We start from the raw sequence: 26,481 nt of genomic DNA on the forward strand, positions 1-26,481 counted from the left end.
ATAAGATCAGTAGTGACAAGGACAGGACGGGGGTCAGCCATAAGATCAGTAGTAACAGGGACAGGATGGGGGGTCAGTCATAAGATCAGTAGTGACAAGGACAGGAATGGGGTCAGCTATAAGATCAGTAGTAACAGGGACAGGAATGGGGTCAGCTATAAGATCAGTAGTAACAGGGACGGGACGGGGGTCAGCCATTAGATCAGTAGTGACAAGGACAGGACGGGGGTCAGCCATAAGATCAGTAGTAACAGGGACAGGACGGGGGTCAGTAATAAGATCAGTAGTAACAGGGACAGGACGGGGGGTCAGCCATAAGATCAGTAGTAATGGGACAGGACGGAGGTCAGCCATAAGATCAGTAGTAACAGGGACAGGACGGGGGGTCAGCCATAAGATCAGTAGTAACAGGGACAGGACAGGGGGTCAGCCATAAGATCAGTAGTAACAGGGACAGGACGGGGGTCAGCCATAAGATCAGTAGTAATGGGGACAGGACGGGGGTCAGCCATAAGATCAGTAGTAATGGGGACAGGACAGGGGGTCAGCCATAAGATCAGTAGTAACAGGGACAGGACGAGGGGTCAGCCATAAGATCAGTAGTAACAGGGACAGGACGGGGGGGTCAGCCATAAGATCAGTAGTGACAGGGACAGGACGGGGGTCGGCCATAAGATCAGTAGTGACAAGGACAGGACGGGGATCAGCCATAAGATCAGTAGTAACAGGGACAGGACGGGGGGTCAGCCATAAGATCAGTAGCAACAGGGACAGGACAGGGGTACGTCATAAGATCAGTAGTAATGGGGACAGGACGGGGGTCAGCCATAAGATCAGTAGTAACAGGGACAGGACGAGGGGTCAGCCATAAGATCAGTAGTAACAGGGACAGGACGGGAGGTCAGCCATAAGATCAGTAGTGACAGGGACAGGACGGGGGTCAGCCATAAGATCAGTAGTAACAGGCACAGGATGGGGGGTCAGTAATAAGATCAGTAGTGACAAGGACAGGAATGGGGTCAGCCATAAGATCAGTAGTGACAGGGACAGGACGGGGGTCAGCCATAAGATCAGTAGTAACAGGCACAGGATGGGGGGTCAGTAATAAGATCAGTAGTGACAAGGACAGGAATGGGGTCAGCTATAAGATCAGTAGTAACAGGGACGGGACGGGGGTCAGCCATTAGATCAGTAGTAATGGGACAGGGCAGGGGTCAGCCATAAGATCAGTAGTGACAAGGACAGGACGGGGGTCAGCCATAAGATCAGTAGTAACAGGGACAGGATGGGGGGTCAGTCATAAGATCAGTAGTGACAAGGACAGGAATGGGGTCAGCTATAAGATCAGTAGTAACAGGGACGGGACGGGGGTCAGCCATTAGATCAGTAGTAACAGGGACAGGACGGGGGTCAGCCATAAGATCAGGAGTGACAGGGACAGGACGGGGGTCAGTAATAAGATCAGTAGTAACAGGGACAGGACGGGGGGTCAGCCATAAGATCAGTAGTAATGGGACAGGACGGAGGTCAGCCATAAGATCAGTAGTAACAGGGACAGGACGGGGGGTCAGCCATAAGATCAGTAGTAACAGGGACAGGACAGGGGGTCAGCCATAAGATCAGTAGTAACAGGGACAGGACGGGGGTCAGCCATAAGATCAGTAGTAATGGGGACAGGACGGGGGTCAGCCATAAGATCAGTAGTAATGGGGACAGGACAGGGGGTCAGCCATAAGATCAGTAGTAACAGGGACAGGACGAGGGGTCAGCCATAAGATCAGTAGTAACAGGGACAGGACGGGGGGTCAGCCATAAGATCAGTAGTGACAGGGACAGGACGGGGGTCGGCCATAAGATCAGTAGTGACAAGGACAGGACGGGGATCAGCCATAAGATCAGTAGTAACAGGGACAGGACGGGGGGTCAGCCATAAGATCAGTAGCAACAGGGACAGGACAGGGGTACGTCATAAGATCAGTAGTAATGGGGACAGGAAGGGGGTCAGCCATAAGATCAGTAGTAATGGGGACAGGACAGGGGGTCAGCCATAAGATCAGTAGTAACAGGGACAGGACGGGGGGTCAGCCATAAGATCAGTAGTGACAAGGACAGGACGGGGGGTCAGCCATAAGATCAGTAGTAACAGGGACAGGGCGGGGGTCAGTCATAAGATCAGTAGTGACAGGGACAGGACGGGGGTCAGCCATAAGATCAGTAGTAACAGGGACAGGACAGGGGTCAGCCATAAGATCAGTAGTAACAGGGACAGGACGGGGGTCGGCCATAAGATCAGTAGTGACAAGGACAGGACGGGGGGTCAGCCATAAGATCAGTAGTAACAGGGACAGGACGGGGGGTCAGCCATAAGATCAGTAGTAACAGGGACAGGACGGGGGGTCAGCCATAAGATCAGTAGTGACAGGGACAGGACGGGGGGTCAGTCATAAGATCAGTAGCAACAGGGACAGGACGGGGGGTCAGTCATAAGATCAGTAGTAACAGGGACAGGACGGGGGTCAGTCATAAGATCAGTAGTAACAGGGACAGGACGGGGGGTCAGCCATAAGATCAGTAGTAACAGGGACAGGATGGGGGGTCAGTAATAAGATCAGTAGTAATGGGGACAGGACAGGGGGTCAGCCATAAGATCAGTAGTAACAGGGACAGGATGGGGGGTCAGTAATAAGATCAGTAGTAACAGGGACAGGATGGGGGGTCAGTAATAAGATCAGTAGTAACAGGACAGGGGTCAGTCATAAGATCAGTTGTAATGGGGACAGGACAGGGGTCAGTCATAAGATCAGTTGTAATGGGGACAGGACAGGGGTCAGTCATAAGATCAGTTGTAATGGGGACAGGACATGGGGTCAGCCATAAGATCAGTAGTAACAGGGACGAGGTGGGGGTCAGCCATAGGATCAGTAGTAACAGGGACAGGACGGGGGTCAGCCATAAGATCAGTAGTAATGGGGCAGGGTCATACACCAGTGGAGAGGATGGTTCGAAGCAGCTCCCACAGTTTTGCTGTCCACCATCCAGACACCGGTGGCCCCTTCATTACACCCCTGTCTCTGGCCGGACCATCTGCAGGCATTAGCAGAAGGAGATTTGGTGTCATTGCACCCATTACGTGTCCCCCCATTGACAGCGGCCACCGTCACCTTTGTTCGCAGTGGCGTTGCCTGCTCCGGACTAGAACTTCATTGTCATTAGTGATGAATCCAGGTTGTTTGGGATCTCGCGATGGTCGAGTTGGAGAATGTAGGCCTCATGGTGAGCGCTTCAAGTTGCATTTACTGCCGAGCAATGCACTGGCCCAACTGCTGGTGTGATGATCTGCGGAGCCATCGCATACGACAATCACCCCCAGTAGTGATAGGAGGACACGTGCAGGACGTCCTGCCACCACAGGGCTGACAGCGGCATTGTTCAGTAGGATAATACTCGCCCGCACACAGCAGGGTTTCCGGGAATGTCTTCCCCAGATTACATCTCATCTTATATCCAGGCTAGAGGCCGTATTTCATCTTGTATCCAGGCTAGAGGCCGTATCTCATCCTGTATCCAGGCTAGAGGCCGTATCTCATCTTGTATCCAGGCTAGAGGCCGTATTTCATCTTGTATCCAGGCTAGAGGCCGTATCTCATCCTGTATCCAGGCTAGAGGCCGTATCTCATCCTGTATCCAGGCTAGAGGCCGTATCTCATCCTGTATCCAGGCTAGAGGCCGTATCTCATCCTGTATCCAGGCTAGAGGCCGTATCTCATCCTGTATCCAGGCTAGAGGCCGTATCTCATCTTATATCCAGGCTAGAGGCCGTATCTCATCTTGTATCCAGGCTAGGACGTATCTCATCTTGTATCCAAGCTAGAGGCCGTACCTTATCCTATATCCAGGCTAGAGGCCACATCTCATCCTGTATCCAGGCTAGAGGCCGTATCTCATCCTGTATCCAGGCTAGAGGCCGTATCTCATCCTGTATCCAGGCTAGAGGCCGTATCTCATCCTGTATCCAGGCTAGAGGCCGTATCTCATCCTGTATCCAGGCTAGAGGCCGTATCTCATCCTGTATCCAGGCTGGAGGCCGTATCGCATCCTGTATCCAGGCTGGAGGCCGTATCGCATCCTGTATCCAGGCTGGAGGCCGTATCGCATCCTGTATCCAGGCTTGAGGCCGTATCTCATCCTGTATCCAGGCTGGAGGCCGTATCTCATCCTGTATCCAGGCTGGAGGCCGTATCTCATCCTGTATCCAGGCTAGAGGCCGTATCTCATCCTGTATCCAGGCTAGAGGCCGTATCTCATCCTGTATCCAGGCTAGAGGCCGTATCGCATCCTGTATCCAGGCTAGAGGCCGTATCTCATCCTGTATCCAGGCTAGAGGCCGTATCGCATCCTGTATCCAGGCTGGAGGCCGTATCGCATCCTGTATCCAGGCTGGAGGCCGTATCGCATCCTGTATCCAGGCTGGAGGCCGTATCGCATCCTGTATCCAGGCTGGAGGCCGTATCGCATCCTGTATCCAGGCTGGAGGCCGTATCTCATCCTGTATCCAGGCTGGAGGCCGTATCTCATCCTGTATCCAGGCTGGAGGCCGTATCTCATCCTGTATCCAGGCTAGAGGCCGTATCTCATCCTGTATCCAGGCTAGAGGCCGTATCTCATCCTGTATCCAGGCTAGAGGCCGTATCTCATCCTGTATCCAGGCTAGAGGCCGTATCTCATCCTGTATCCAGGCTAGAGGCCGTATCTCATCCTGTATCCAGGCTAGAGGCCGTATCTCATCCTGTATCCAGGCTAGAGGCCGTATCTCATCCTGTATCCAGGCTAGAGGCCGTATCTCATCCTGTATCCTGGCTAGAGGCCGTATCTCATCGTGTATCCAGGCTAGAGGCCGTATCTCATCCTGTATCCAGGCTAGAGGCCGTATCTCATCCTGTATCCAGGGTAGAGGCCGTATCTCATCTTGTATCCAGGGTAGAGGCCGTGTCTCATCTTGTATCCAGGCTAGAGGCCGTATCTCATCTTGTATCCAGGGTAGAGGCCGTGTCTCATCTTGTATCCAGGCTAGAGGCCGTGTCTCATCTTGTATCCAGGCTAGAGGCCGTATCTCATCTTGTATCCAGGCTAGAGGCCGTATCTCATCTTGTATCCAGGCTAGAGGCTGTATCTCATCTTGTATCCAGGCTAGAGGCCGTATCTCATCCTGTATCCAGGCTAGAGGCCGTATCTCATCCTGTATCCAGGCTAGAGGCCGTATCTCATCCTGTATCCAGGCTAGAGGCCGTATCTCATCCTGTATCCAGGCTAGAGGCCGTATCGCATCCTGTATCCAGGCTACAGGCCGTATCTCATCCTGTATCCAGGCTAGAGGCCGTATCTCATCCTGTATCCAGGCTAGAGGCCGTATCTCATCCTGTATCCAGGCTACAGGCCGTATCTCATCCTGTATCCAGGCTAGAGGCCGTATCTCATCCTGTATCCAGGCTAGAGGCCGTATCTCATCTTGTATCCAGGCTAGAGGCCGTATCTCATCCTGTATCCAGGCTAGAGGCCGTATCGCATCCTGTATCCAGGCTGGAGGCCGTATCTCATCCTGTATCCAGGCTAGAGGCCGTATCTCATCCTGTATCCAGGCTAGAGGCCGTATCTCATCCTGTATCCAGGCTAGAGGCCGTATCTCATCCTGTATCCAGGTTAGAGGCCGTATCTCATCCTGTATCCAGGCTGGAGGCCGTATCTCATCCTGTATCCAGGCTAGAGGCCGTATCTCATCCTGTATCCAGGCTAGAGGCCGTATCGCATCCTGTATCCAGGCTGGAGGCCGTATCTCATGTTATATATAGGTTGTGTACACATACATACAGGTTTGGGTAAAATGCTGCAGTAAGAATGCCTTTCGATGAGTTGCCGCTCTGGCGCGGTTTCCATTGTCCCATGAGAACAGCTCCCGGTTCTTTGCTCTGTGAGGTCTGTGGAGAGGTTACATTGTCCTCTGAGTATCACGTGACCTCGTGACGTCAGCTCTGCGGGGAGCCGTACACCTGTGAGCGGCGAGGCTGCCGGCAGAGGGCGCATTACCTCCAGAGAACCACGGTCACGTGACAGATACCTGGTGTCACATGACCGCGGCCGGGTAAGATGGCGGCAGGAAGGCTTGTGTGTCTGCTCTTCCTGATGAGCGGAGCGCTGGGCGAGGAGCAGGTGACGTCACACGGGGGACCCGCTACCTGCCTGGGGGCTGTGGGATGTACAGGGTTAAATCTGGCCGGGTGTGCATGTGTGTAATAGTCACCGGCTGCAGCAGAGCAACCAACACCCCGGACTGTGTGTATATATAGGGTCTGTCTATGGAGTAGGGGGGTCTGTATACGGAGGAGGTGCGGTCTGGGGTCTGTATACGGAGGGGGTGCGGTCTGGGGTCTGTATACGGAGGGGGTGCGGTCTGGGGTCTGTATACGGAGGGGGTGCGGTCTGGGGTCTGTATACGGAGGAGGTGCGGGGTCTGTGTACGGAGGGGGTGCGGGGCCTGTGTACGGAGGGGGTGCGGGGCCTGTGTACGGAGGGGGTGCGGGGCCTGTGTACGGAGGGGGTGCGGGGCCTGTGTACGGAGGAGGTGCGGGGTCTGTATACGGAGGAGGTGCGGTCTGGGGTCTGTATACGGAGGGGGTGCGGGGTCTGTGTACGGAGGGGGTGCGGGGCCTGTGTACGGAGGGGGTGCAGGGCCTGTGTACGGAGGGGGTGCGGGGCCTGTGTACGGAGGGGGTGCGGGGCCTGTGTACGGAGGGGGTGCGGGGCCTGTGTACGGAGGGGGTGCGGGGCCTGTGTACGGAGGAGGTGCGGTCTGGGGGTCTGTATATACAGGGGGTTGTATATAGGAGGTCCGGTCTGTATATACCAACCCCAGAACAGACCCCCCATATACACACCTTGTTGTGGCCCCGCATGGGCCGCGTAAAAGTCTCCTAATAGAGGGCAATAAATCTGTAAGAACCATGTGAGGAGGAGTAGCAGTGTATGGCGGCGGAGGAGGAGTAGCAGTGTATATTGGAGTAGCGGTGTACGGCGGTGGAGGAGGAGTAGCAGTGTACATTGGAGTAGCAGTGTACGGCGGTGGAGGAGGAGGAGTAGCAGTTTACGGCGGTGGAGGAGGATGAGGAGGAGTAGCAGTTTACGGCGGAGTAGCAGTGTACGGCGGTGGAGGAGGAGTAGCAGTATACGACGGCAGAGGAGGAGTAGCAGTGTATGGTGGCAGAGGAGTAGCAGTTTACGTTGGAGTAGCAGTATACGGCGGCAGAAGAGGGGTAGCAGTGTACGGCGGAGGAGGAGTAGCAGTGTACGGCGGAGGAGGAGTAGCAGTGTACGGCGGAGGAGGAGTAGCAGTGTACGGCGGAGGAGGAGTAGCAGTGTACGGCGGAGGAGGAGTAGCAGTGTACGGCGGAGGAGGAGTAGCAGTGTACGGCGGAGGAGGAGTAGCAGTGTACGGCGGAGGAGGAGTAGCAGTGTACGGCGGAGGAGGAGTAGCAGTGTACGGCGGAGGAGGAGTAGCAGTGTACGGCGGAGGAGGAGTAGCAGTGTACGGCGGAGGAGGAGTAGCAGTGTACGGCGGAGGAGGAGTAGCAGTGTACGGCGGAGGAGGAGTAGCAGTGTACGGCGGAGGAGGAGTAGCAGTGTATGGTGGCGGAGGAGTAGCAGTGTACGGCGGCAGAGGAGGAGTGGCAGTGTATGGTGGCAGAGGAGTAGCAGTTTACGTTGGAGTAGCAGTATACGGCGGCAGAGGAGGAGTAGCAGTGTATGGTGGCGGAGGAGTAGCAGTGTATGGTGGCGGAGGAGTAGCAGTGTATGGTGGCGGAGGAGTAGCAGTGTATGGTGGCGGAGGAGTAGCAGTGTATGGTGGCGGAGGAGTAGCCGTGTACGGCGGAGGAGGAGTAGCAGTGTACGGCGGCGGAGGAGTAGTAGCAGTGTACGGCGGCGGAGGAGGAGTAGCAGTGTACGGCGGAGGAGTAGGAGTAGCAGTTTACTTTGGAGTAGCAGTGTATGGCGGTGGCAGAGGAGTAGCAGTGTATGGCAGTGGAGGCGAAGTAGCAGTTTACGTTGGAGTAGCAGTATATGGCGGTGGAGGAGGAGTAGCAGTGTATGTTGGAGTAGCAGTGTATGGCGGTGGAGGAGTAGCAGTTTACGTTGGAGTAGCAGTGTATGGTGGCAGAGGAGTAGCAGTGTATAGTGGCAGAGGAGTAGCAGTGTATGGTGGCAGAGGAGTAGCAGTGTATGTTGGAGTAGCAGTGTATGGCGGTGGAGGAGTAGCAGTTTACGGAGGAGTAGCAGTGTATGGTGGCAGAGGAGTAGCAGTGTATGGTGGCAGAGGAGTAGCAGTGTATGGTGGCAGAGGAGTAGCAGTGTATGGTGGCAGAGGAGTAGCAGTGTATGGTGGCAGAGGAGTAGCAGTGTACGGCGGTGGAGGAGGAGTAGCAGTGTACGGCGGTGGAGGAGGAGTAGCAGTGTACGGCGGTGGAGGAGGAGTAGCAGTGTACGTTGGAGTAGCAGTGTACGTTGGAGTAGCAGTGTACGTTGGAGTAGCAGTGTATGGCGGAGGAGGAGTAGCAGTGTATAGTGGCAGAGGAGTAGCAGTGTACGGCGGTGGAGGAGGAGGAGTAGTAGCAGTGTATGGCGGTGGAGGAGTAGCAGTGTATGGCGGCGGAGGAGGAGTAGCAGTGTATAGTGGCAGAGGAGTAGCAGTGTACGTTGGAGTAGCAGTGTATGGCGGTGGAGGAGTAGCAGTGTATGGCGGAGGAGGAGTAGCAGTGTATAGTGGCAGAGGAGTAGCAGTGTACGGCGGTGGAGGAGGAGGAGTAGTAGCAGTGTATGGCGGTGGAGGAGTAGCAGTGTATGGCGGCGGAGGAGGAGTAGCAGTGTATAGTGGCAGAGGAGTAGCAGTGTACGTTGGAGTAGCAGTGTATGGCGGAGGAGGAGTAGCAGTGTATGGCGGAGGAGGAGTAGCAGTGTATGGCGGAGGAGGAGTAGCAGTGTATGGCGGAGGAGGAGTAGCAGTGTATGGCGGAGGAGTAGCAGTGTATGGTGGCAGAGGAGTAGCAGTGTATGGTGGCAGAGGAGTAGCAGTGTATAGTGGCAGAGGAGTAGCAGTGTATGGTGGCAGAGGAGTAGCAGTGTATGGTGGCAGAGGAGTAGCAGTGTATGGTGGCAGAGGAGTAGCAGTGTACGGCGGTGGAGGAGGAGTAGCAGTGCACGGCGTTGGAGTAGCAGTGTATGGCGGTGGAGGAGTAGCAGTGTATGGCGGAGGAGGAGTAGCAGTGTATAGTGGCAGAGGAGTAGCAGTGTACGGCGGTGGAGGAGGAGGAGGAGTAGCAGTGTATGGCGGCGGAGGAGGAGTAGCAGTGTATGGCGGCGGAGGAGGAGTAGCAGTGTATGGCGGCTGAGGAGGAGTAGCAGTGTATGGCGGAGGAGGAGTAGCAGTGTATGGCGGAGGAGGAGTAGCAGTGTATGGCGGAGGAGGAGTAGCAGTGTATGGCGGAGGAGGAGTAGCAGTGTATGGCGGAGGAGGAGTAGCAGTGTATAGTGGCAGAGGAGTAGCAGTGTATGGTGGCAGAGGAGTAGCAGTGTATGGTGGCAGAGGAGTAGCAGTGTATGGTGGCAGAGGAGTAGCAGTGTATGGTGGCAGAGGAGTAGCAGTGTATGGTGGCAGAGGAGTAGCAGTGTATGGTGGCAGAGGAGTAGCAGTGTATGGTGGCAGAGGAGTAGCAGTGTACGGCGGTGGAGGAGGAGTAGAAGTGTATGGCGGTGGAGTAGCAGTGTATGGCGGTGGAGGAGTAGCAGTGTATGGCGGCGGAGGAGGAGTAGCAGTGTACGGCGGTGGAGGAGGAGTAGCAGTGTACGGCGGTGGAGGAGGAGTAGCAGTGTACGGCGGTGGAGGAGGAGTAGCAGTGTACGGCGGTGGAGGAGGAGTAGCAGTGTATGGTGGCGGAGGAGTAGCAGTGTATGGCGGCGGAGGAGGAGTAGCAGTGTATAGTGGCAGAGGAGTAGCAGTGTACGGCGGTGGCAGAGGAGTAGCAGTGTACGGCGGTGGAGGAGGAGTAGCAGTGTATGGCGGTGGAGGAGGAGTAGCAGTGTATGGCGGTGGAGGAGGAGTAGCAGTGTATGGCGGTGGAGGAGTAGCAGTGTATGGCGGAGGAGGAGTAGCAGTGTATAGTGGCAGAGGAGTAGCAGTGTACGGCGGTGGAGGAGGAGGAGTAGCAGTGTACGTTGGAGTAGCAGTGTATGGCAGTGTACGTTGGAGTAGCAGTGTACGTTGGAGTAGCAGTGTACGTTGGAGTAGCAGTGTATGGCGGCGGAGGAGGAGTAGCAGTGTATGGCGGCGGAGGAGGAGTAGCAGTGTATGGCGGCGGAGGAGGAGTAGCAGTGTATGGCGGCGGAGGAGGAGTAGCAGTGTATGGCGGCGGAGGAGGAGTAGCAGTGTATGGCGGTGGAGGAGGAGTAGCAGTGTATGGCGGCGGAGGAGGAGTAGCAGTGTATGGCGGCGGAGGAGGAGTAGCAGTGTACGTTGGAGTAGCAGTGTACGGCGGCGGCGGAGGAGCATTCTTTCCCCCACCCTCTGTTCAGGGTACAGTACGGCACCAGCTGAAGGATATAATGCCGGGGTCACAGCCGCCTGGTCTCGTGGTGATCAGATACTGCTATCCCCCAGAATATAGCCCAGGCCCCTGAGGCGCTAGGATTGTCTGCCCCATCTTCTTGGTCACTTGTCGGCACCAGCCTCCTGGTTCAGCACTGGTCGAACCAGTGGTTACTGGGCAGGTGACATCTCCAGATGTGACTGTGCTCCGGGGGCAGAGTCACTGATTAACCCTTGTGTCTTCACAGCTCGTTTGCTCCTCATGTCCTGGAGAGATGACGAATGTGACTGAACTGGGGAGACGATGTGCGGCCACCCCCGGGGCCCGGATAGTGTCCCGCTGCTGTGTGACCGGGGCCGACACCATCACCGGGTAAACACCGACGTCACAGGGGAAGGACTTCATCAACGGGGGCGTTACCTCATCACGGTGTTACACTTGGGGAGGGGCATTACCTCCTCACCGGGGGTGTTACACTTGGGGAGGGGCGTTACACTTGGGGAGTGGGGCTCTTTATATGAGTGACATATCTGTGACGTCTCCTTCTTCAGGCTTGACCTCCATAACTGCTCGCTGTCCCACCTGGACCCCACCATCAATCTGACCGCCGCTCTGGCTGCCATGTAAGTGCTCCCCCCATTAATGCCCATAGTGTAACTGGTGAGTCTCCAGGAAGCCAGCAGTAAAGGGTTAACCCTAGGAGTGATGCCGATGTATGTGACCCCTGTGTTCCCCCCCAGAGACCTCTCCCAGAATCCTCTGCAGGACCTGTGTAATGAGACGTTCCAGGGTCTTACGGGTCTGGAGTACATGTGAGTCATCATGCGACTGCCCCCCCCCGCTTTCCCTTTAAATTTATCAACAAAAATTAACCCCTTCTGTTTTGTTAGAGCCCTGCCCCCCAATATCAGCTGTCCTGGGGGTGACGGGGCGTGGACCAGAGTGAACATCAGCGCCGACGTCCGGATCTGCCAGGATCAGAGGGATGGGTGCAACAGCACAGATGTGGGTGAGTGCCGCGCAGAGGTGTGGGCCACGCTCCTCCTGCTCTTATATGGGGTCACATTTGGGGGTTGCACACTTCCTGGTGTACATTGACACGTGGTGACTTTCTCATTGGCAGCGCCGCTGTGTCCGGAGAACTCTCTGTGCACCCCTGCCGGCCCGGGGTATACGCAGTGTCTGTGTGCGCCCGGATTCAGCGGATACAAGTGTCTGAGAGAGGTAATAATGGGGGCTGTATGATGGCGGTAACCAGTGTCAGAGGGGTAATAATGGGGGCACTGCTGGGGGTAATAATGGGGGCAGTGCTGGCGGTAACCAGTGTCAGAGGGGTAATAATGGGGGCAGTGCTGGCGGTAACCAGTGTCAGAGAGGTAATAATGGGGGCAGTGCTGTCGGTAACCAGTGTCAGAGAGGTAATAATGGGGGCAGTGCTGGCGGTAACCAGTGTCAGAGGGGTAATAATGGGGGCAGTGCCGGCGGTAACCAGTGTCAGAGGGGAAATAATGGGGGCAGTGCCGGCAGTAACCAGTGTCAGAGGGGGGGCTCTATGATGGCGGTAACCAGTGTCAGAGGGGGGGGCTCTATGATGGCGGTAACCAGTGTCGGAGAGGTAATGAGGGGGGCAGTGCTGGCGGTAACCAGTGTCAGAGAGGTAATGAGGGGGGCAGTGCTGGCGGTAACCAGTGTCAGAGGGGGGGCTCTATGATGGCGGTAACCAGTGTCAGAGGGGTAATGAGGGGGGCTCAGTGCCGGCGGCGCACACACAGGTGTTTGGTCACATGACACATTCTTGCGGTTTTGCAGGGCTCCTTCCCCACGCTCCTGTTCTTCGGGATCCTGGCCTCGGTCACGCTCACCCTCTCCATCCTGCTGTGGTGCACGCAGCGGAAGAAGGTGAAGAGCCTGTAGCTGCAGGATCCGCCATGATGACCTCCGCCTGCTCCTACCCTCTTCACTGCTACTGGCGTAGGGGCAAAAGACTACCAATCAGGAGTCAGCAGCGGTCATTGAGGGGTTAATCTGTAAATAAATCTGTACATTTTCCATTCTGTATAGACGTCATTTGAATAAAAACATCAAAAAGGACTCGGAAGTCACCGACTGATCCAAATCCTGCAGGTTTCTGTGGCCCAGATTCTTGCCTCTGAACCCTAACTCTGGCGTCCATGTCTCTGCCCTCAGCTGCCGTAGGGACAGAGGGAGGCTGCAGGTAGTTTATACGCGGGGACAGAGGGAAGCTGCAGGTAGTTTATACGCGGGGACAGAGGGAAGCTGCAGGTAGTTTATACGCGGGGACAGAGGGAAGCTGCAGGTAGTTTATACGCGGGGACAGAGGGAAGCTGCCGGTAGTTTATACGCGGGGACAGAGGGAAGCTGCCGGTAGTTTATACGCGGGGAGCGGTGACAGAGGGAAGCTGCAGGTAGTTTATACGCGGGGGACAGAGGGAAGCTGCCGGTAGTTTATACGCGGGGGACAGAGGGAAGCTGCCGGTAGTTTATACGCGGGGGACAGAGGGAAGCTGCCGGTAGTTTATACGCGGGGGACAGAGGGAAGCTGCCGGTAGTTTATACGCGGGGGACAGAGGGAAGCTGCCGGTAGTTTATACGCGGGGGACAGAGGGAAGCTGCCGGTAGTTTATACGCGGGGGACAGAGGGAAGCTGCCGGTAGTTTATACACGGGGACAGAGGGAAGCTGCAGGTAGTTTATACACGGGGACAGAGGGAAGCTGCAGGTAGTTTATATGCGGGGAGCGGTGACAGAGGGAAGCTGCAGGTAGTTTATACGCGGGGAGCAGTGACAGAGGGAAGCTGCAGGTAGTTTATACGCAGGGCGCGGTTATAGAGGGAAGCTGCAGGTAGTTTATACGCGGGAAGCTGCAGGTAGTTTATACGCGGGAAGCTGCAGGTAGTTTATACGCGGGAAGCTGCAGGTAGTTTATACGCGGGAAGCTGCAGGTAGTTTATACGCGGGAAGCTGCAGGTAGTTTATACGCGGGAAGCTGCAGGTAGTTTATACGCGGGAAGCTGCAGGTAGTTTATACGCGGGAAGCTGCAGGTAGTTTATACGCGGGAAGCTGCGACAGAGGGAAGCTGCAGGTAGTTTATACGCGGGGAGCGGTGACAGAGGGAAGCTGCAGGTAGTTTATACGCGGGGACAGAGGGAAGCTGCCGGTAGTTTATACGCGGGGGACAGAGGGAAGCTGCCGGTAGTTTATACGCGGGGGACAGAGGGAAGCTGCCGGTAGTTTATACGCGGGGGACAGAGGGAAGCTGCCGGTAGTTTATACGCGGGGGACAGAGGGAAGCTGCCGGTAGTTTATACGCGGGGGACAGAGGGAAGCTGCCGGTAGTTTATACGCGGGGGACAGAGGGAAGCTGCCGGTAGTTTATACGCGGGGGACAGAGGGAAGCTGCCGGTAGTTTATACGCGGGGGACAGAGGGAAGCTGCCGGTAGTTTATACGCGGGGGACAGAGGGAAGCTGCCGGTAGTTTATACGCGGGGGACAGAGGGAAGCTGCCGGTAGTTTATACACGGGGACAGAGGGAAGCTGCAGGTAGTTTATACACGGGGACAGAGGGAAGCTGCAGGTAGTTTATACGCGGGGAGCAGTGACAGAGGGAAGCTGCAGGTAGTTTATACGCGGGGAGCAGTGACAGAGGGAAGCTGCAGGTAGTTTATACGCAGGGCGCGGTTATAGAGGGAAGCTGCAGGTAGTTTATACGCGGGAAGCTGCAGGTAGTTTATACGCGGGAAGCTGCAGGTAGTTTATACGCGGGAAGCTGCAGGTAGTTTATACGCGGGAAGCTGCAGGTAGTTTATACGCGGGAAGCTGCAGGTAGTTTATACGCGGGAAGCTGCAGGTAGTTTATACGCGGGAAGCTGCAGGTAGTTTATACGCGGGAAGCTGCAGGTAGTTTATACGCGGGAAGCTGCGACAGAGGGAAGCTGCAGGTAGTTTATACGCGGGGAGCGGTGACAGAGGGAAGCTGCAGGTAGTTTATACGCGGGGAGCGGTGACAGAGGGAAGCTGCAGGTAGTTTAGACGCGGGGAGCGGTGACAGAGGGAAGCTGCAGGTAGTTTATACGCGGGGAGCGGTGACAGAGGGAAGCTGCAGGTAGTTTATACGCGGGGAGCGGTGACAGAGGGAAGCTGCAGGTAGTTTAGACGCGGGGAGCGGTGACAGAGGGAAGCTGCAGGTAGTTTAGACGCGGGGCGCGGTGACAGAGGGAAGCTGCAGGTAGTTTATACGCGGGGAGCGGTGACAGAGGGAAGCTGCAGGTAGTTTATACGCGGGGAGCGGTGACAGAGGGAAGCTGCAGGTAGTTTAGACGCGGGGAGCGGTGACAGAGGGAAGCTGCAGGTAGTTTATACGCGGGGAGCGGTGACAGAGGGAAGCTGCAGGTAGTTTATACGCGGGGAGCGGTGACAGAGGGAAGCTGCAGGAGGCAGTAACCTCCAGCTACTGTAAAACTACAACTCCCAGGATGCACACCTGCTTGGCTGTTCTTGTAACTCCCATAAAAATAAAAGGAGGATGCTGGGAGTTGTAGTTTCAGAACAGCTGGAGGTTGCTGATCCCTGTGATAAAATAAGGGTAGCTACAGGGGCCAGGGTCACAGAGTGAGGTGTGAACGCAGGCAGGGGAAGGGTTAAACTGGCCCAGAATGGACGATCGTAGGGCGTGCACCCCACCGCAGTCCAGGCACAGGGGGTGCCGTGCTGTAGTGGGAGGAGTCACTGCCGTACAAGTCATAAGACGACAACAATTAACAAAACCTCATCTATTATACAAGAAACAGCTCATTCCACAGAAAAATATAAATCTTTACACGCAGCGCCAGTCACATGACCCGACGCCATCGAAGCAGATCCTGGGAGGCGGCACAGGGTCCTGACCTCTCGCTGACTCGTACAACATGGCCGCCGGCGCCATCACTTCTTCACCAGCTCCCGGTACTTGCTCTGTGTCTGCTGCAGGAAGTTCTGGAAGGCCGGCTCCTCCAGCCGCGACTCCGCCACTGCAGAGGGAAAGAGTGCGGACGTGAGCGCTGCGTCCACCCTATTATGAGCAGCTGCAGGAGTCGCCCAGGATCCCCAGGTGTCACCTGAATGATCGATGTCATCCGTGTCACTGTCCTCCGCCTCGTCCTCATCCTCCATGTTACCCCGGGTGAGGATCAGATCCGACGGTCCGGCAGCCTCGTCATCCAGTCCTGGGGGGGAGAGAAGAGAATGACCTGTCACATGACCCCCGAGAGAGCCGTCTACAGGGGCCAAAACCCTAGTCACATGACCCCGAGACAGCCGTCTACAGGGGCCAAAACCCTAGTCACATGACACCACCCCCCGAGAGTCATCTACAGGGGGCCAAGACCCCAGTCACATGACACCCCCCCCCCCCCCCCCGAGAGTCGTCTACAGGGGGCCGAGACCCCAGTCACATGACACCAAGACAGTCATCTACAGGGGCCCAGACCCCAGTCACATGACCTAGTAACAGCTGTCTACAGGGGCCAAGACCCTAGTCACATGACCCCGAGAGAGTCTCCGAGACCCCAGTCACATGACGATCCCACGTACTGGTGAGCGCCTCCATCTTTCTTATTGGTACCTGATGAGAGTCCCGGGTTCAGAGACACAGATCCCAGATCCTGATGCAACCGATCCAACTGCTGCTGCTGCTCCTTCAGCTTCTCCTGCTCCTGGATCCCAGGAAAAGAGACCGATCAGTATCAGCTCCACCCCGAGACCCCCCCCCGCCATACATGGACCAGATATATCCCGGGATAAGACCAGGGTCAGCATCAGCTCCCCCTCAGGGATCGGGTAAATCCCGGGATAAGACACGGATCAGTATCGCCCCCCATACAGCGGGCTCAGGTACCCCCACACTTACAGCAGCCTGGCGGAGGCGCTCATACTCCGGCCGGTACTCTCTGCACGGGGAGAAGAGACTGTTATGGAAGGACACAGTAATGGAAGTGCATGAGGTCTGGTGCCTCGGTGCCTCCTCACCTCTCATATTCTTCTGCTGCCTCTGAAACCTTCACAAAGAACTCGTCCATACCGGCCCCGGTCACCGCCGAGACCCCGACCACCTAGACAGAGAGGAACGGCGTGAGGATCATGTGACCACACACCCCGCCACCACAGACAGGACACGGGCGTTACCCGCAGGGCGTTGTAGAACTCGTCCAGGACCAGGCTCATGGAGCGCGTCAGATTACTGACATACGACGTCTCCTGGTTCAGCGCGTCCTGGAAACTATCAAAATCCTGCATCCACTCCACCGCAAAGCTGTGATCGATTATGTCTGTCTGCAGGAAAGAGATGTTTAATGTCTGAGGAATGCATAACAGCCGAGCAGCAATCAATTACTCCTGTCTGCAGAGGTACCCTGCATACAGCTACTCCTGCCTGAAGCCTGATTACATGGTACAGAAGTGATCGATTACTCCTGTCTGCAGAGGTACCCTGCATACAGCTACTCCTGCCTGAATGCTGGTTACATGGTACAGAAGTGATCGATTACTCCTGTCTGCAGAGGTACCCTGCATACAGCTACTCCTGCCTGAATGCTGGTTACATGGTACAGAAGTGATCGATTACTCCTGTCTGCAGAGGTACCCTGCATACAGCTACTCCTGTACCATGTGACTAGGATTCAGGCAGGAGTAGCTGTATGCAGGGTACCTCTGCAGACAGGAGTAATCGATCACTTCTGTACCATGTGACTAGGATTCAGGCAGGAGTAATCGATCACTTCTGTACCATGTAACCAGGATTCAGGCAGGAGTAATCGATCACTTCTGTACCATGTAACCAGGATTCAGGCAGGAGTAGCTGTATGCAGGGTACCTCTGCAGGCAGGAGTAATCAATCATTTCTGTACCATGTGACTAGGATTCAGGCAGAAGTGATTGATTACTCCTGCCTGCAGAGGTACCCTGCATACAGCTACTCCTGCCTGAATCCTGGTTACATGGTACAGAAGTGATCGATTACTCCTGCCTGAATCCTAGTCACATGGTACAGAAGTGATCGATTACTCCTGTCTGCAGAGGTACCCTGCATACAGCTACCCCTGCCTGAAGCCTGGTTACATGGTACAGAAGTGATCGATTACTCCTGTCTGCAGAGGTACCCTGCATACAGCTACTCCTGCCTGAAGCCTGGTTACATGGTACAGAAGTGATCGATTACTCCTGCCTGAATCCTACACTCATTCCCAGATGACATCATGATAGAGGCCTAAACCCTATACCCACTCCATGGTGACGCTGTGATCGATTACTCCTGTCTGACTCAGGACATACCTTGTTCATGACCACGATGAAGGGCAGCTTGGTCTTGTACATGATGCTGGAAGAGAAGGCAGGTCATACAGAGGTCAGGTGACCTCACCCGGTCCCCTCACCTCCCGCGGCTGACACCCACCTGCAGGCGTAAAGCATGTTGGACATGAAGGTGACTGGGTTGGTGCTACGCGACGTGTCCATGACGTACACCACCACCGAGGGGAAGGACGACGCCTGTGGGGAGAAGACAGCGGTGACTTCCTGCGCTATTTCACATACAGGTCACAACCCTTTTCACCACTTACCAAAGCCTCGGTGATGATGGACCCTGATGCCGACCACGTGAAGACCTCGATCTGTCCGGGTGTGTCTATAAGGACGAACCTGTGGAGGGGGAGGAGCAGTCAGTGTCCATGTCCACCCTGCGGGACCAGACTGTGACCCCGAGATACCTACCTACAGTTCTTCTGTCTTTTCTCTATGAACTTCACCACCTGTGAGGAGAGAGAGATGTGAGCGCAGCGGAGGGGCAGCGAGCAAGGCCATCACATGACTGCGCCAACCACTCACCTGGTCAAACCGAGTGGCAAAGAGGTTAAGGCAGGTGACGATGCCGCCATTGGGGCCAAGGCCATATCTGAGGAGGAGCAGCTCAGGAACGGTAACCATATATACAGTACCCCCTCCCCCAACCTGAACTGTATAAAAAGGAGACCACCGAGTACTAACAGGTCATCAGTGATGTCACCGGCCATGTGGTCTTTTAGATGAGGTCTTCAGTGATGTCATAAGTCATGTTGCCATCAGTGGTGTAATGTCATATATATGAAGTCAGTGATGTATTGTGTTCCAAGTGAGGTCATCGGTCACGCCACAGGCCCTGTGGTCCCCTAGGTGGGGTCACGCCACAGGCCCTGTGGTCCCCTAGGTGGGGTCACGCCACAGGCCCTGTGGTCCCCTAGGTGGGGTCACGCCAAAGGCCCTGTGGTCCCCTAGGTGGGGTCACGCCACAGGCCCTGTGGTCCCCTAGGTGGGGTCACGCCACAGGCCCTGTGGTCCCCTAGGTGGGGTCACGCCACAGGCCCTGTGGTCCCCTAGGTGGGGTCACGCCACAGGCCCTGTGGTCCCCTAGGTGGGGTCACGCCACAGGCCCTGTGGTCCCCTAGGTGGGGTCACGCCACAGGCCCTGTGGTCCCCTAGGTGGGGTCACGCCACAGGCCCTGTGGTCCCCTAGGTGGGGTCACGCCACAGGCCCTGTGGTCCCCTAGGTGGGGTCACGCCACAGGCCCTGTGGTCCCCTAGGTGGGGTCACGCCACAGGCCCTGTGGTCCCCTAGGTGGGGTCACGCCACAGGCCCTGTGGTCCCCTAGGTGGGGTCACGCCACAGGCCCTGTGGTCCCCTAGGTGGGGTCACGCCACAGGCCCTGTGGTCCCCTAGGTGGGGTCACGCCACAGGCCCTGTGGTCCCCTAGGTGGGGTCACGCCACAGGCCCTGTGGTCCCCTAGGTGGGGTCACGCCACAGGCCCTGTGGTCCCCTAGGTGGGGTCACGCCACAGGCCCTGTGGTCCCCTAGGTGGGGTCACGCCACAGGCCCTGTGGTCCCCTAGGTGGGGTCACGCCACAGGCCCTGTGGTCCCCTAGGTGGGGTCACGCCACAGGCCCTGTGGTCCCCTAGGTGGGGTCACGCCACAGGCCCTGTGGTCCCCTAGGTGGGGTCACGCCACAGGCCCTGTGGTCCCCTAGGTGGGGTCACGCCACAGGCCCTGTGGTCCCCTAGGTGGGGTCACGCCACAGGCCCTGTGGTCCCCTAGGTGGGGTCACGCCACAGGCCCTGTGGTCCCCTAGGTGGGGTCACGCCACAGGCCCTGTGGTCCCCTAGGTGGGGTCACGCCACAGGCCCTGTGGTCCCCTAGGTGGGGTCACGCCACAGGCCCTGTGGTCCCCTAGGTGGGGTCACGCCACAGGCCCTGTGGTCCCCTAGGTGGGGTCACGCCACAGGCCCTGTGGTCCCCTAGGTGGGGTCACGCCACAGGCCCTGTGGTCCCCTAGGTGGGGTCACGCCACAGGCCCTGTGGTCCCCTAGGTGGGGTCACGCCACAGGCCCTGTGGTCCCCTAGGTGGGGTCACGCCACAGGCCCTGTGGTCCCCTAGGTGGGGTCACGCCACAGGCCCTGTGGTCCCCTAGGTGGGGTCACGCCACAGGCCCTGTGGTCCCCTAGGTGGGGTCACGCCACAGGCCCTGTGGTCCCCTAGGTGGGGTCACGCCACAGGCCCTGTGGTCCCCTAGGTGGGGTCACGCCACAGGCCCTGTGGTCCCCTAGGTGGGGTCACGCCACAGGCCCTGTGGTCCCCTAGGTGGGGTCACGCCACAGGCCCTGTGGTCCCCTAGGTGGGGTCACGCCACAGGCCCTGTGGTCCCCTAGGTGGGGTCACGCCACAGGCCCTGTGGTCCCCTAGGTGGGGTCACGCCACAGGCCCTGTGGTCCCCTAGGTGGGGTCACGCCACAGGCCCTGTGGTCCCCTAGGTGGGGTCACGCCACAGGCCCTGTGGTCCCCTAGGTGGGGTCACGCCACAGGCCCTGTGGTCTTCTAGGTCAGCGTTTCCCAACCAGTGTGCCTCCAGCTGTTGCAAAACTACAACTCCCAGCATGCCCGGACAGCATTTGGCTGTGTGGGCATGCTGGGAGTTGTAGTTTTGTAACAGCTGGAGGCACACTGGTTGGGAAACACTGTTCTAGGTGAGGTCATCAGTGAGGGGCGCTCACCACCATTGATCTGTACACAGGGGGTGCCCACCCGCATACAGCGGATGACCCCCGCCCATGAGAAGGATACTGCTTCATCACCTCCTTGTACTTCACAGTGTCCCGTATATCTATGGAGAGAAGAGGAGAAGGTAAGAGACTCCCCCAGGAAAGGGTTACTTACATCGTTATTGGGGGGCAGCAGTACCTATGTTAGCGGGGAAGGGGATCTCGTGCACGGCGGGGTCCAGGTTGATCACATACGGAGGGCTGTTCTTTCCATGTAAATAGGAGGTCAGTCTCTGAGGATGAAAACAGCGGAAATCAGGGGTCAACAGCCAATCGCGACCATCCGACCCCCAGCCGCCACCATCTGGCCCCCAGCACATACAGGGTGTGGCCCCACCTGAGATACAGTTAAGATCAGCCTGACCCGAATGGATTCCAGGCAGAAGAAATGGCATAAAGGTGAAAAAAATGGAAAAACAAACAATGACTGAACATAAAGCACAAATGTGCCCGCTCTGATGCCAGTTCTTGTGCCCAGGCCGACCTCCACTGGCTCTAATGGGGGCCCCGCCCCATGTACGTTACCAGTGCGGGAGAACTGGCAAAAATCATTTAGGGCTCTTTCACACCTGCGTTCTCTTCTTCCGGCATAGAGTTCCGTCGTCGGGGCTCTATGCCGGAAGAATACGGATCAGGCATATCCCCATGCATTCTGAATGGAGTGAAATCCGTTCAGGATGCATCAGGACGTCTTCAGTTCCGGAACGGAACGTTTTTTGGCCGCAGCAAATAGCGCAGCATGCTGCGCTTTTTGCTCCGGCCAAAAATCCGGAACACTTGCCGCAAGGCCGGATCCGGAATAAATGCCCATTGAAAGGCATTGATCCGGATCCGGCCTTAAGCTAAACGTCGTTTCGGCGCATTGCCGGATGCGACGTTTAGCTTTTTCTCAATGGTTACCATGGCTGCCGGGACGCTAAAGTCCTGACAGCCATGGTAAAGTGTAGCGGGGAGCAGTATACTTACCATCCGTGCGGCTCCCGGGGCGCTCCAGAGTGACGTCATTCTGGAGCGCTCCGGGAGCTGCACGGACTGTAAGTATACCGCTCCCCGCTCCTACTATGGCAACCAGGACTTTAATAGCGTCCTGGCTGCCATAGTAACACTGAACGCATTTTGAAGACGGATCCGTCTTCAAATGCTTTCAGTACACTTGCGTTTTTCCGGATCCGGCGTGTAATTCCAGCAAGTGGAGTACACGCCGGATCCGGACAACGCAAGTGTGAAAGAGGCCTTAACCCTTTAAATGATACTTCTCCCCACTCTGATGCCAGACACTATAGTATAATGCTGCTTTTTAGGACACTGACGGCAACGTCAACGGATGTGACAGGAGGAGCCGGCGGAGGGATCGCCGGGGAGGTGACAGGAGGAGCCGGCGGAGGGATCGCCGGGGAGGTGACAGGAGGAGCCGGCGGAGGGATCGCCGGGGAGGTGACAGGAGGAGCCGGCGGAGGGATCGCCGGGGAGGTGACAGGAGGAGCCGGCGGAGGGATCGCCGGGGAGGTGACAGGAGGAGCCGGCGGAGGGATCGCCGGGGAGGTGACAGGAGGAGCCGGCGGAGGGATCGCCGGGGAGGTGACAGGAGGAGCCGGCGGAGGGATCGCCGGGGAGGTGACAGGAGGAGCCGGCGGAGGGATCGCCGGGGAGGTGACAGGAGGAGCCGGCGGAGGGATCGCCGGGGAGGTGACAGGAGGAGCCGGCGGAGGGATCGCCGGGGAGGTGACAGGAGGAGCCGGCGGAGGGATCGCCGGGGAGGTGACAGGAGGAGCCGGCGGAGGGATCGCCGGGGAGGTGACAGGAGGAGCCGGCGGAGGGATCGCCGGGGAGGTGACAGGAGGAGCCGGCGGAGGGATGGCCGGGGACGTGACAGGAGGAGCCGGCGGAGGGATCGCTCTCCATCAATCCCGCGGTCACACTCTCACCTGCACTAACGTCGTCTTCCCGGAGCCGGCCATGCCCAGCACGATCATACACAGTGGAGAAGCTCCCGCTTCATCGTCGCCGCCGCCTTCAGCCATGTTGTTCGGTCCTCCACAACCACTGAGCGCAGTACAGAGCGGCCGCCCCTCCGCTTCCTATGGAATACACTGCATCCAACTCCCCGCCCCCTGCAAATAACTTTATTAGAAACACCCGGCGTTACAAACGCAAATACCGGTCACGTGACGTCTCCTAGCACTAAGAGCACGTGACTATTATAACTAATGGGGAGAACACGTGATAGATGAGCAACCTAATATCCAGCGGCGTAACTAGCTATAGGCGGTGCAGAGGTAGCAGTCGCTACCGGGCCCAGGAGCCTGAGGGGGCCCGAAGACACCAGTATTATAGAAAGTCCATGCTGGTCAATATACACCTCTGGCTCAAGGGAAGGGGGTTAAATCAAGAATTTGTTATGGGGGCAGGGGTGCCATTTCAATTTTAGCCTCAGGCAGCACGAAGGCTATGCGCTTCCTGCCCTTGGCCACAAAGCACTGAGGGAAGGGGGCCCCAAGCTGAACTCTTGCACCAGGGCCCATGAGCCATTAGCTACGCCCCTGCTAATATCACTCCCTTTGGCGGTCTGCGCCCCCTCTCTCTGGCGGCGGTTGGCGGTCTGCGCCCCCTCTCTCTGTTGGCGGTCTGCGCCCCCTCTCTCTGGCGGCTGTTGGCGGTCTGCGCCCCCTCTCTCTGGCGGCTGTTGGCGGTCTGCGCCCCCTTTCTCTGGCGGTAGTTGGCGGTCTGCGCCCCCTCTCTTTGGCGGTCTGCGCCCCCTCTACCTGGCGGTCTGCGCCCCCTCTACCTGGCGGTCTGTGCCCCCTCTACCTGGCGGTCTGCGCCCTCTACCTGGCGGTAGTTGGCGGTCTGCGCCCTCTCTGGTGCTGATAATTACACCGCTCCTCCTCCTCCTCTTGGGGATGGCTCTTAATTACCTGTGCAGCTCATCCTGGAAGCAGCGGCCGGTCTCTGGGGCGTCCCTGTCACATCAGATCAGTGCAGCGTGCCGGAGCGCGGTGTCTGGAGATCGTGCGCTGATTCCGCTAGTCGGGGGGGGGGGGTCAGTGATAGTGAACACTGGGGGTTCCAGCAGAACGTTACAGGCAGTGCAGGAACGTCATACTGGGTGACAACTGGGACCTCCAGTAATTGGGTTTATCTGGAAAAGCTGACTGACAACTGGTGTAACCGTGTAACTGCCATTTCACCATCAGTAGCGGTTGTCATCTAGATTTCTGAATGTCATCTTTATTATACAACAATACGACCAATATATACTATATACTGTGCGGTGTACGGGACGGTGCTATATACAGTGCACGGGACTGTGCTGTATACGGAGCGGTGGACGGGACTGTGCTGTATAGGGAGCGGTGGACGGGACGGTGCTGTATACGGAGCGGTGGACGGGACGGTGCTGTATACGGAGCGGTGGACGGGACGGTGCTGTATACGGAGCGGTGGACGGGACTGTGCTGTATACAGAGCGGTGGACGGGACTGTGCTGTATATGGAGCGGTGGACGGGACGGTGCTGTATACGGAGCGGTGGACGGGACTGTGCTGTATACAGAGCGGTGGACGGGACTGTGCTGTATATGGAGCGGTGGACGGGACGGTGCTGTATACGGAGCGGTGGACGGGACTGTGCTGTATACGGAGCGGTGGACGGGACGGTGCTGTATACGGAGCGGTGGACGGGACGGTGCTGTATACTGTGCGGTGGACGGGACTGTGCTGTATACAGAGCGGTGGACGGGACGGTGCTGTATACAGAGCGGTGGACGGGACGGTGCTGTATACGAAGCGGTGGACGGGACTGTGCTGTATACGGAGCGGTGGACGGGACAGTGCTGTATACGGAGCGGTGGACGGGACTGTGCTGTATACGGAGCGGTGGACGGGACTGTGCTGTATACGGAGCGGTGGACGGGACTGTGCTGTATACAGAGCGGTGGACGGGACTGTGCTGTATACTGTGCGGTGGACGGGACTGTGCTGTATACAGAGCGGTGGACGGGACGGTGCTGTATACAGAGCGGTGGACGGGACGGTGCTGTATACGAAGCGGTGGACGGGACTGTGCTGTATACGGAGCGGTGGACGGGACAGTGCTGTATACGGAGCGGTGGACGGGACGGTGCTGTATACGGAGCGGTTTAATAATGTTACTATGAGGGTCCATTCACACGTCCGTAAGTGTCTTGCGGATCCGCAAAACACGGACACCGGCAATGTGCATTCCGCAATTCGCCGGCACTATAATAGAAAATGCCTAATCTTGTCTGCAATTGTCTTTCACACGAACGATACGGATAGGTTCAGGGAAACTCGCACCATTTTGCAAGCAAGTTGTCACCACCAGACATCTGAGAAGCTCTGACAGACGTTCTTCAGAACCTCCTGCTTGAGGTTCCTTTTGTTTTGCTTTCGTTTTCTCATCTCGTTAGCCTCTCTCAGCTATCATGTAGTTGCACTGATTGCATCCCTTTAAATCCCTTCCCATACTGCATCACTTTGTGGTTTATACAACTTCCTGGAGTGTGTGCATGCTGGATGCTACTACTGAGTCTTCTACAGATAAGTTTTGTTCATTCATTTGTGTTTTCCTGTTTGCTGGATCCCAGGTGACCCTGACTCCCTCCGTATCAAGTGTAGGGAGCCGGTGGTCGTGTCCCCTCACTATTATAGGGTGTTCAGGTGTTATATAGTCGAGGTACGAGGATATGCGATCATCCACCATTGGGATTTTCGCATAGGCTGAGCAGTCAGGGAGAGAGCCAGGTCTGATGCAGGGCTCTCCCTTTGGTTCCTTAGTTTTGGATCCAGTCGGTCGGATCTTCATTTTGTGTCTTCTAGTTTCCTGTACACCTTCCGTGACACAAGTTCAGTTAGTTTTGTCTGCGATTGCGTTCAGTTTTTTCCGCGCGAGTGCAATGCGTTTTGAAGCCTTTTTCACGCAAATTATAAAAAAAACTGAAGGTTTACAAACAATATCTTTTAGCAACCATCGGTGAAAAACGCATTCCATACGGATTACAATGTGTTTTTCGCTGAAGCTCCATTCACTTCTATGGGGCCAGGGCTGCGTGAAAAACGCAGAATATAGAACATGCTGCGATTTTTAACGCAACGCAGAACTGATGTGTGAAAAAACAAACGCTCGTGTGCACAGACCCATTGAAATGAATGGGTCAGGATTCAATGCGGGTGCTGTGCGTTCACGTTTCGCATTGCACCCGCGCGGAAAACTCGCCTGTGTGAAAAAGGCCTTATAGACTATGTTAACGCTTATAAGCATAGAAAAAAAACATATGTCCCTGTGTTTGTGTGGGTTTTCTCCGGGTTTTCTCTGGTTTCCTCCCACACTCCAAAGACAAATATGGACCTTAGATTGTGAGCTCCTGGGGACAGCCCGATGCTAATGTCTGTAAAGTGCTGAGGAATATAGTAGCGCTATATAAGTGTGTATAATATGTCTATATGGTGATGTTATGGCTTAGTGGTCCACCCTGCATCCAGAGATCCCAGGAGAGATGTCCGTTTTCTTCTGTTATAGTTTTTTTCTTCAAAGTTTCTCCCAAGAATCAAACCTGGGATCTGTACATGCAAAACCACTCACATAACCACCAAACTATAGCATTACCACATAGAGGGGGAGGTTTTTTCTATACTTATAAGCGCTCGCTGTTTTCTGTATGATCATACATTCTACCTGTGAATACAGCAGTGACGAGCAGATCTCAGTGTG

General features: G+C 56.4%; 2 protein-coding genes across 2 annotated transcripts; one reads left to right on the forward strand and one right to left on the reverse strand.

Annotated features, from left to right (window-relative positions):
- The first annotated feature begins 6,083 nt into the window (after positions 1-6,083).
- On the forward strand, positions 6,084-12,599 carry ATRAID (all-trans retinoic acid induced differentiation factor). The gene is made up of 7 exons (XM_044290868.1): positions 6,084-6,204; positions 10,876-11,000; positions 11,180-11,251; positions 11,369-11,440; positions 11,519-11,637; positions 11,752-11,852; positions 12,438-12,599. Exons 1-7 carry the CDS (start codon positions 6,142-6,144, stop codon positions 12,540-12,542), a joined length of 657 nt encoding a protein of 218 aa, XP_044146803.1. The 5' UTR covers positions 6,084-6,141; the 3' UTR covers positions 12,543-12,599.
- Positions 12,600-15,404: 2,805 nt separating this feature from the next.
- Positions 15,405-22,834, reverse strand: GPN1 (GPN-loop GTPase 1). The gene is made up of 14 exons (XM_044290354.1): positions 22,677-22,834; positions 20,891-20,984; positions 20,774-20,813; positions 18,508-18,574; positions 18,394-18,431; positions 18,243-18,321; positions 18,077-18,171; positions 17,956-18,001; positions 16,810-16,956; positions 16,654-16,736; positions 16,535-16,574; positions 16,250-16,340; positions 15,744-15,851; positions 15,405-15,656 (listed from the first exon to the last, which is right to left on the reverse strand). The coding sequence occupies exons 1-14, from the start codon at positions 22,770-22,772 to the stop codon at positions 15,571-15,573; spliced, it is 1,110 nt and encodes a 369-aa protein (XP_044146289.1). The 5' UTR covers positions 22,773-22,834; the 3' UTR covers positions 15,405-15,570.
- Positions 22,835-26,481: the final 3,647 nt, after the last annotated feature.

The sequence above is a fragment of the Bufo gargarizans genome, chromosome 4 (assembly GCF_014858855.1).
Source record: "Bufo gargarizans isolate SCDJY-AF-19 chromosome 4, ASM1485885v1, whole genome shotgun sequence".
In the NCBI taxonomy this organism is placed as follows: domain Eukaryota; kingdom Metazoa; phylum Chordata; class Amphibia; order Anura; family Bufonidae; genus Bufo; species Bufo gargarizans.